Here is a 10,694-nt window from a genome sequence, read left to right as displayed (position 1 = left end):
TCATATCATTCAGGGAAACATTTTCTCATAGTGGCATATAGTTTATAAATAAATATATATACATACGGTATATTTGAGCACATTCCCAGAAATGTTCTACTAAAAGGGTGCACCATCAGAAACATTTGAAAGACACAGTTCTAAAAAAAGGGACCTTTAATTAACAATTTTTTACACTGCTCCAATAAGAATCAGTTATGCTTGCACCTTTCATCCTTTCTTCATATGCCTCAGAATTCCCATTCTCCTTTTTATATTCCCCTGTTATTGTTGTTATTAAGTGCCATCAAGTTGATTTTCGACTAATAGCAACCCAGGGTGACAGAGCAGAACTGTAAGAGGTGGTTTTAAGGAAACTGAAATGAGTACTCATCCATCTCAGTGTACCGAGTGGCTTCTCAGTAACCTGATATCAGTACAAACAAAGCTTCTGTACACCTTGAACATAATCTCCTTTTTTGGCAGCCTTGACTTCAGAATACTCAGTAATTTGCTGTGCGAGTCATAGGCCTTTTGTATAGTTTATTCATTCAACCAACACTTATCAAGTACCTTCTGAATGTGAGGCACTGTGCCTAGCACGGCAGGCAGTAGTACAGGAGGCATCTCAGTTCTGTACTGATGTCTGTGTCTTTGCCTTCTTGGTCTGGGAAATACTGTTATTTTCTGGCTTTGTTGGTAATCATTTCAGATATATGTTGTTGGTATTAAGTATCTAGATTTGAAGAAAGGCGAAAACGTGAACATTTGCCTCATGAAATATACACTAATAAGAATCTTGAGAGGGCTGTCTAAGCTTAAACATTTTTTTAATGTGTTTGATACATACAAAAGAATATATATAAAAATTAAAAGGAAAATTATTTGTCACCTAAGCCATGACGTAGTATATTACTAATAACTTGGTATGCTCATCCACTTTCCTATCCCCTGCCTGTCCCATAAAGGCAGCTATTTTCATGAATCTTGTATTTCTCTTTGCCGTTTTTTTTTTCTTTTAAATCAGTTTTACAACATATGTATTTATAGCTAAACCATTTCTTGTTTTGTCCACCTTGGGGCTTTAGAAAAGTGGTATCATGTTGTATTTGGATTTGCTTTTTTCATTCAATGTATTTCCAAGATTCTGTCCATAATATCCCACATAATGATAGTTTATTCACTTTTACTGCTTTATAATAGTCTGTTTTATAAAAATATAACAACAGTTTATCCTTTCTCCTTTCAGTGGACATTTGGGTTGTTATTTTTTTTATATTTTGCTATTAAGTTAACTGTGCTTCCATGAGTATTCCTGTACATGTATCGTGGTACACGTGTGCAATAATTTTTCTAGTGCCAAAAAAAAAACCCATTGCTGTAGAGTCAATTCCAGCTCATAGCGACCCTATAGAACAGAGTAGAACTGCCCCATAGGGTTTCAAAGGAGTAGCTGGTGGATTCGAACTGCAGACCTTTTCGTTAGCAGCTGAGCTCTTAACCACTGTGCTACTAGTGCAGTGATCCTCAAATTTTAGCTTATATAAGAATTACCTGGGGGTTGAGAAGATACCTTCTAGGTCTCACTCCCAGAGTTTCAGATTCAGTAGGTTTGGAGTGGTTCTAGGGATTTGTAGTTCTAACAAATTTCCAGGTGATTCTAATGCTTCTGGCTTAGGAATCACATTTTGAGAACACTGCTCTAGAATATATATACCAAGCTGGGTATTAAGGTGTGGGAACGTTCGGTTATACAAGATAATGCCAGATTGTTTTGAGTTCGACTCTGTGGGTTGCTATGTCATGGTCAAGTCTAATAGAATTAAAATAGGTGTTTCTTTGTATTTTTCTTCATTTTATCCTGCTCTTTAGAACAGTGCTGTCCAGTAGAACTTTCTGTGATGATGGAAATATTCCGTATCAGCACTGTTCAATATGGTAAACGCTAGCGAATGTGGCACTGAGCACTTGAAGTATGGCTAGTGTAACTAATAAACTGAATTTTTAATTTTAGTTAATTCTACCAGCACCAGTTGCTAATTCCAACATGGCGACCGCATGTATGTCAGAGTAAAACTGTTCCATAGGGTTTTCAATGGCAGACCTATCAGAAGTAGAAGTAGAATTCTCCAAACCTTTCTTCCAAGGCATTTCTGGGTAGACTTGAACCAGCAAGCTTTTGGTTAGCAGCCAAGTGCCTAACCACTTGGGCGATCTAGGGACTCCTTTACATGTAATTAGTGCACTTAACTACTAACTTAAAAATTGACAGTCCAAACCCACCCAGTGGCACCACAGAAGAAAGGCCTGGCAATCTGCTTCCATAAAAATTACAGCCAAGAAAACCCTATGGGGGCAATTCTACTCTAACTCATGTGGTCGCCATGAGTTGGAATTGTCTCAGTAGCAACAGGTTTAGTGACTTCCAAACGGGACAGCACAGCTTTAGAGTATGAGGGGTGACCTTGGTTTTCATTAGACCACCACTGACCCACAAGAAAAATCAAGTCAATTATATGGAAATAGAAAACAATTTAATGTATTTTTTTGAAAAGCAAGGCTTATAAATTGTTACTCTAATATTTGTATTAAATATAGGAGCATAGTACAGATACATTAATCTTGGAGCCATTTTATGTTGTGGCCAGTTGAGCAAGAAGAGTGGAAAGAAAGGCTGGGGAGAAAGTTGAGGTTATTAGGACAAGGAGAAGATAATGTGAGGCAAAATAGAACTATGTAATGATATATAAGAAGCAGAAGTAAATAAGGGGAGAAAGATTTAGAAAATTCTTAGTGTAATAGCAACTACAACAAGAATGCCAGAGTTAAAAGGAGAAGTTTATACCCTCCCCTCATAGCACTTTGCAGATTGTAAAAGTCTTTGTACTAACCAAGTCTACCTCCTGTTCCTTCACATTTTTGTTTCTTTTCTCTCCTCTTTTCACACCCCTTGCCTTAACACAACCAGGCTTGCTGTATGTAATGCCCTATGCACTATGTTTCTCTTCCTTTTATCCCGGGAATGTTTATATGAAATAACTGTTAACATTCCAGACTCTGTTACAGAGGTGAAAAATGATAGAAAATATAGGGGGCATATTTTATTCAGGCGTCTATGATTTTTGGCATGTGTCCTGCGTGCAAAACTCTGTGCCAAGTGCTTTGCATTGTTTTTTATAATCTGTCTGGTTCCCTTTAAATTGTACTTGCCTTCAAGCCTTCCCCGAACGCCCCAGCTCTACTGTCACTGACACAGCACTCCCCTGGCCTTCATTCTTGGGTTCCTGCCAAGAGAAAACAATTGGAATCTGAGTACTCTGCCTTTGAAAGGTTGCACACTCCTATGTTAGCAGACAACTCCCTGCATGCCCTGTTATTTACCTTGTTTACTTAACAAGTTTTGTCCATAACTTTCAGAGGTCCTCATGCTAATGGTACAGCTATACAACTCAGCAACTGGGAACCCCATAGTTCCCATCATGAGCAGAGCACAAAATTCAAGATTCCCACTCCCCTACATAAGCAGTTACATATGTCTTGCACATATGTCATCAGATTGTGCATGATTTAGAGCAGGACAGATCAATTCATTATCACCCACCTGTTTGCTGTATTGGAGCCCTGGTGGTGCAGGGGTTAAGTGTTTGGCTGCTAACCAAAAGGTTGGCAGTTTGAATCTACCAGCTGCCCCTTGGAAACCCTATGAGGCATTTCTACTCTGTCCTATGAGTTGCTATGAATCAGAATCAATTCAATGGCAATGGGTGTGGTTTTTTTGGTTTTGGGGATTTTTTTGCTATATTTAGAATGTTAGATGCTGCAATCTGGCTTTTATAAAATAATGAATAGAAGTAGGTATTGAAGAATTAAGTAAATGAGGTAGGAGGTGGTTATCTTTCATATAGTAGTTAATGTAGTAAATGATAAAATAAATGACAGTAAATCATTCCTATTTTAAAAATAATCCATTCCTATAATAAAGGAATAAGTTAAAGCCAACATAGTAAGGATTTAATATGTCTCAGGCACTTTGCTAAGCTCTTATCATGTGTTAACTCATTTTCTTCTCAACAGCCGTATGAGGTGGGTGCTACTGTTTTCTTCATTTCTAGTAAGGCAACAGAAGCATAAATAGGTTAAGTAATTTGTCTCCATCAAAAGCTTGAAAATGTCTGAATCTTGATTCAAATCCAAGTCCCTCTTACTTCAGAACTGGAACAGTATTTAACATACTTTAAGATTGTGGATTGCTTTTGGTCTCTAGTTTTAAATGTCCACAGTATTAGGCACTAAGTAAATATTTGAGTCATAGAAAAAGGAACACTGTTAAGAACTTCTTGAAATTTCCTTTTATATGATAATCTGAGTTTTTAGTTCTGTTTATAGTATAATGGTTAGTAATTTATGGGTGATGAAATTCATTATATACATTGTTCAAATTAATCTGGTGTGTTTAATTACAGGTGGTTGCTGTATATGGAACTTTATCTGATTTGCTTTCTGTGGCCAGCAGTAAACTCGGCATAAAAGCCACCAGTGTGTATAATGGGAAAGGTGGACTGATTGATGATATTGCTTTGATCAGGTAACCTTCACCTTTTTATAAGCTGTCAACTCACAGTATGCCCTTGGCTTCTTGGCGCCATGCTGTTTCCCTTAAACAGTAGTCTAATCACTGTTAAGAATATAGGATTTTGGAAAGTGGTTGCCTGGAATTTGCTCTAGGGAATTTAAATCATTTGGACTAAGGTGTATTGATCAGATAGAAAACCGTCAGTACATTTCAATATACTGATAGCCATATATGAATTATGCAGAAAGTCTAAGAGGAATTTCTTCTTTATGTTACTCGAGATGGATTTAAGACTTGCATTTTTTAACTTAAAAATCTGATTGATCTCTTTATTTATATGCCACCAGATTATCATTAAATTCATTTTCTAATATTGCTTTGAATTTTGCAAACATTCCAGAGACCTTCTTTTGTGAAACTTGCTGAATATGATAGAATTTTAAATAAAGTTAACTCACGGTGATCTACTACAATAGTGTTTTTGTTTATGCTTGGTTTTGTTTTTGCTATCCCATGCTGATTGATCCCATTAAAACAAGTGTCTAGTTCACCTCACTCCATCCTTATAGGATCATAGAATTTTGGAGCAAAGAAAATGGGGAAGGGGACACAAATTAAGTACGGGTTAGGTGCCAATTATATTGTGATTGCTTTGCTCAAGTTATTTCATTTAATTGACAAAGCATGCTTTTCTTTTATTGATGGTTTGAAGATACTGATGTTGTAAATTATAATAATATGCAAAGTTTAATCTCCATTTAAAACCAGGTCCGAATGACATTTCAATGTAATATACTGCCTTAGAAGTTAATCATTTCCAGTCCGTACATTTTACAAAAGAGGAAACTAAGTACTCAAGAACTTAAGTGACTTACCTAAGGTCATACAATTTAATAGTTGATTTTCGTTCGTAAAGTAGAAACAAATTTTCCTACTAATCTAAAAAAGTTAACTGGCATGGTGAGCAAATATTATGAACTGCATTTCAAATCCAAATGAATTAGGAGAATTTCTTAGTTTTTAATATCCATCGCCCAGTTTCTTATGGGTTTCTATGGATATTTGAGTCACATCGTGGAGTGATCTACATCTACTTAATTTTCTCCTTAACAGACACAGACCCTGCTTCTAAGAAATATTCAATGTGTTTCTATGCTATCTTATAGGAAGTAAAAACTTCTACAACATAGATCATAACTAAAGCCTTCTGAGGTATAAAATACATGCCTGTTAACAGTTTGTGGTTCACAGTTCATGTACTTACACTAACAGTGGAATGGCCAGCGGGATGTACACTGATAATTCACAATTATTGATTATGCCCAATCATTTCTATTTGGTCATGTAAATATACAGGGGGTGTACAGCAGGGAAATGTTTGTATCGGAGTTACTTTTCCAATTCTATTTTTCCGAGATTTAATGTAAAAAATATACATTACCAAAGCATACAACAGCTTTGGGTTTGGGACAGAACCCCAATAATTTGGGAAAGAACTACCATAATTCATTTAAGGGTAAAAAATTAAAACAAAAAAAGAGGAGCTGGGCTATTGCTTTAATCATATCCTTTGAGCATAATAGTAAATTCTTCAATTACAGATTTTATGTTCAAAAAAGTACTTTTTTTCAAAAGTACACGTGCAAGTTAGAAAGTTAAATGAAGCACTGGAATTAGATACATAGTCAGCTTCTTTGCAGCATAGATTTATAGCAAAACCTATCTTCTGCATAATTCAAAGAAATAGTTATAGTCAGCAGATAATTGATGTGATTTCTGGATTTTGATGGTGGCTTTTTAAATTTTGATTTTCCCAGGGATGATGATGTTTTGTTTGTGTGTGAAGGAGAACCATTTATTGGTAAGTGATTTACCTAAAAGCCAATTTTGTCTACCAAAATAAAAAAGATAAAGGGATAAACACTTTACATGAAGTTATTAAGCCTAACATTAAAAAGAATCTTGTGGCAGTAACTCGGATCTTTAAACTTCTTTTGATTCTGCATTGGGTGTTTGTGTTTAAGGAAAATTTTTATTTGAATTGTATGATCATATTTTAGCATGGATACCTAGTCTTTTACATCCGTTTAAAATGCTCTGGATGTGTACGTATTCACTAAATATGACGACAGGGTAGTTTTGATTTTAGAAAGTACAACTGCCTTGTTTGAAATTTTTTCTTTGGTAGTAGTTGTCACAGTTTCTCTAGATGTTTTATCACATTTTTTAAGCATATATTGCTGACTGTAAAAACAGCATAAAGGTGGTGTCTGACCTCCTCCAAGCCCACAAGGGGGAAGGAGAATCTAGATCAACAGCGCATGGGCTGACCCCCATGAGGTGGAGGCCAGACAAGCCTCCTCTCTCTGCCATCTTTACCAATTCTGACACAAACTGCCCCTGCCACAGCAGTCTCTCCTGCATTCAAGAATTCATTGCAATGGCCACCAGAACTCACAGACAATACTCACGATCATGAGGTTTATTAGTGAAGTAACAAGTTACAGTTCAGGCTCAGGAACACTCAAGGATACAGTTCTTCCATCAGGACAGCCTCTTCCCAGCCATGCTTGCAGACATGCCTCTCCCTGGCACTAGGCCTCTGCCCAGAGACACTGGCTGTCTCTCTCCATGAGCTGGGAAGCCCATCTAGTTGTCTCCCGCTGCCGATCTCTCCTGCTACTGCTTCTCTGCCACTTTCAGGGTTACAACTCAACTCTCCATCACTCCATCTCTGCTTCCGGGAGCTTCTCAGCTCAGGAATCCAAAGGACATGCTGGCTCCTGGTTGTTCTTCCTTGGTGGCAGTGGGATTCTTCTCTTTCCTACCTCTGGGGTGGCTCACTTCAAGCCCAGCAGGGTGGCAAAACTGACCCATCCCTTTGGTGGGCCACAGTTACCCTATCACATAGTCCCACCCAATCACCTGGGTGGGAGTGACAAGACCCTGGTGAGAAAGGCCACACAAAAGCAATCTGTTACACCACAGGCCACCCCCTGGCTTTTCTAGCTATGAGTCTTTTGTATTTGGAGGGTAACTTCCCCCTCCCAATCATTCTACCAGTCCAAAACAGTCATTAACAATTAGTCCTGCAGTAGGGCAAAGAGGCTTAAGGATGAGATTACTCAGGTGCCAGCCATTCAGGTCTTCTACAGGTTTCCATCTGATCTGAACAGGTTCTCCAATAGTCGTCTCAGCTTAACCCCTTCTGGCCTCTGATAAAATTTAACTGAGAGAAGATTATTCCCTTGCTCTGAGCCTCACAAGGTATCAGCATAGCAAAACCTTTAAGGGACTTTAGGTTCAGCCTCTGTGCTGGAGTCCAGCAGTGCCTCCCCCTTAGTCCACTCTTTCACACTTATAATAGCTTCTACAATTACAGTTTTTACAATCACAATTAAGCTTTTAACAGTCAGCACTCACACTGAATCATATAATCCTGTCAGCATCTTCACCCACTCTCTCATCCCCAGACCCATCAGGAAAAGAGGAAACTATTTAGTGGGGATCCTCCCTTGTCCCCTTCATTTTTAGTGTACGCATACCTGCAATAGCGTGTAAGCCAGCTACTTCGTGCCTTTATCTCCCCTGTTTTAGATAGCCAATGTTTAAATTGCCCATCTTTTTCAAACCAGTACTGGGGAATCAAGCATGTTCCTTGGTCTTGAACAATCTTTTGTTCCCATTGGAACTTCGAGCATCTGCATCCATGAGCAAAGTCCAGTCCAGGGCAAGCCATCAAATTGCAGTGGTCTGCACCAGCTCATGGTGTCAAACATCTTTCTCTTCATTCAGTCAGGTTCTGTTCAGCTCATCCCTAGCCATCCAAGCTAGGTCACAATGGGTTGCAGCCTTAGGCTCGAGAGTTAACACACACTTCCCGGCACTTCAGACAGCCCTTCACACTCATCCCTAGCCCCCTTGGGCTTGGTCTGCAGATTCCACCCGTAAATTCAGAAATCCACACACAACTCCTTTTTCTGACCAGCCAGCCCTTTCTCTCTCATCCCTAGCCCCCATGGGCTAGGGTCAGTGTGTGCCGATGGAACATACCCAAACTCAGCCCCTCTCTTCATTGCTGCAGTTTCCCCCATTTCCACTCATTGAGTGGACCCAAGCTGGTCACCACAAGAGAGCAGACCAACCTGTCTACTCACAGGCTCCCTTTAACTTCCAGTCCTGGAAGGGGGTTCCATCTGATGGGCACTGACTTTTCCTGCCTTAATGCATCCAACAGCAAAGCCCGCTTGCTCAAATTCAAAAAGCAAAACACTTTTTTTTCCCCCGCGCTTCTAATGCAAATCTCTTGTTCCCTTAGCAGTTCTGGGTAGTTCTGCATGTCTTTTCAAATGCAAATCTGGGCGGGGCTCAGGTTTTCAACCTAAGCCCCCATTCGATACACAGGGCTACTGCTTTGAAACCAACAGCCTGTGTTTGCCTCAGGCAAATCCTAGCTCCCCTTTTAGCATATCCAATCACGTATTGACTGAAGGTGGAATTACAAACTCTCTGTCATCTATAACACCCAATATTCATTTCTACCATACATTTAGGTTTACAACACTAGATTGGAGAAACAGTCAGTATCCGTAGTACATTCAATTAAACACATAATCCTAAACTCATAACCCCTTTTCAAATATTGCAGTTTCATCTTCTCTTCTCTACCCCTTAACTATCTTCCTATTCTTATGCATATGGTCTGGGGCCTCTGGCTGGGTGGAACCTGTAGACCCTGGCCTCTTACCAGTCATCCTGCTTATCTGGCCTGGCTTTATGACCCAGACCACTTCAGGTGGGACTTTTCTCCCCTCAGCTGCAGCTTAACCCTTTCCTTCAGCAATTACAGGCAACAACAACGAAAGCAACCATCCAAGAATCAAAACTTTCACTTCCCAAGCCCCTTTGTTCTTTCTCTTACGAAGTCCCATGCTTTCATGAGTCTGGAGCCATTGCAAAGAATCCTACTTCTGACGCCAGCTGTAAAATGGCATGGGGGTAGTCTGGCATAAGTATTATTTGACAGTCCTTCATAGTGATCAAATCAGTCATAAAGTGGGGTCAAACACACACACACACAGATTACCTTTTGATATGGAAGAAAGTTTATAACATTGTACATCAAAAGAAAAAGCCTATTTAGCAAGTATTTATTTAGTTGCAAACAATCACACTCTGAAGTATTTGTTTAAGGATTATTTTTTAAGTGTCACAGTAATTATATTTGGTGAGTGGAGGTAGTTCTCAGGATCATTGCACAGGCTAAGTTAGAAGCAAGCGCATGCTCTTCTTTGTCTGTCTCCACCTTAAAACTGAGCAAAAAACGTTTCTCATCTTCTTTTATCCATTGGCCTAACAGAGTGGCTGGCAGGCAACAGGCATTTAACGTTATTGGTTCATTGCAAACATACAAACAAAAAAGCAAAGCCTGCCCAGGTCTTAACCTTCCAGGGTTTTGCCATAGGACCGTCTGCCTTAAAGCATTAAGTTTGAGAAGAAAAAGAAATGCAAGTAGTATTCTAGCAAGTTTGTTTTTTACTTTACAGCTATAATTCAGCTAATTATAATATGCTGACAGGCTTCTCTTTAGAATGTCATTATTTTTTGGCATCATATTAGGTTGGAAAGGCTATGAGGGTTAAGTCAACTACACTGAAAAAATATGAATTTTAATTAAGAGAAAAGGGTAGGTTATTTTAAAGTGTGAAGCACTTTGGATTTTAGGCATTTTTTGAAGTGGGTGGTCCACTGAGAATTTGTATATTACAGAGGATAAAAGATGTGGGAGACACTGTTAGGCAATACAGAAAAAGGGATGAAGAATGCCGAAGGCAGACTACTTATTTCAGAGTTTTGCTGAGGGCATTTACTTCTGGCTACAAAAGGAGAAACCTGCTCTCTTCCTCTCCTCTCCTGCAAAAAATAGTTCTTTTCTTATTAAAAATTTAACCCCCCACCTCCCCAAAAAAAGCCATTGCCATCAAGTAGATTCCAATTCATAGTGACCATACAGGACAGAGTAGAACTGCCCCATAGAGTTTCCAAGACTGTAAATGTTTATGGAAGCAAACTGCTGCATCTTTCTCTCTAGGAGCAGTTGGGTTCGAACTGCTGACCTTTTGGTTGGCAGCCGAGTGCTTTA

General features: G+C 39.0%; 1 protein-coding gene across 3 annotated transcripts in view; it reads left to right on the top strand.

Annotated features, from left to right (window-relative positions):
- Positions 1–10,694, top strand: part of KCTD9 (potassium channel tetramerization domain containing 9) — a 34,333-nt gene that overhangs the window by 5,696 nt on the left and 17,943 nt on the right. For all 3 annotated transcript variants that reach the window (XM_023736710.1, XM_004382164.1, XM_023736711.1), the window contains exons 2-3: positions 4,443–4,564; positions 6,370–6,413. In XM_023736710.1, coding sequence (XP_023592478.1) covers positions 4,443–4,564; positions 6,370–6,413 — 166 coding nt within the window. The remainder of the gene's footprint in view (positions 1–4,442; positions 4,565–6,369; positions 6,414–10,694) is intronic.

This window comes from Trichechus manatus, unplaced genomic scaffold, assembly GCF_000243295.1.
Source record: "Trichechus manatus latirostris isolate Lorelei unplaced genomic scaffold, TriManLat1.0 scaffold00091, whole genome shotgun sequence".
NCBI classification, from domain to species: Eukaryota; Metazoa; Chordata; class Mammalia; order Sirenia; family Trichechidae; genus Trichechus; species Trichechus manatus.
The sequence above is the reverse complement of the archived record's forward strand: the minus strand, read 5'-3'. Positions and strand labels throughout refer to the sequence as shown.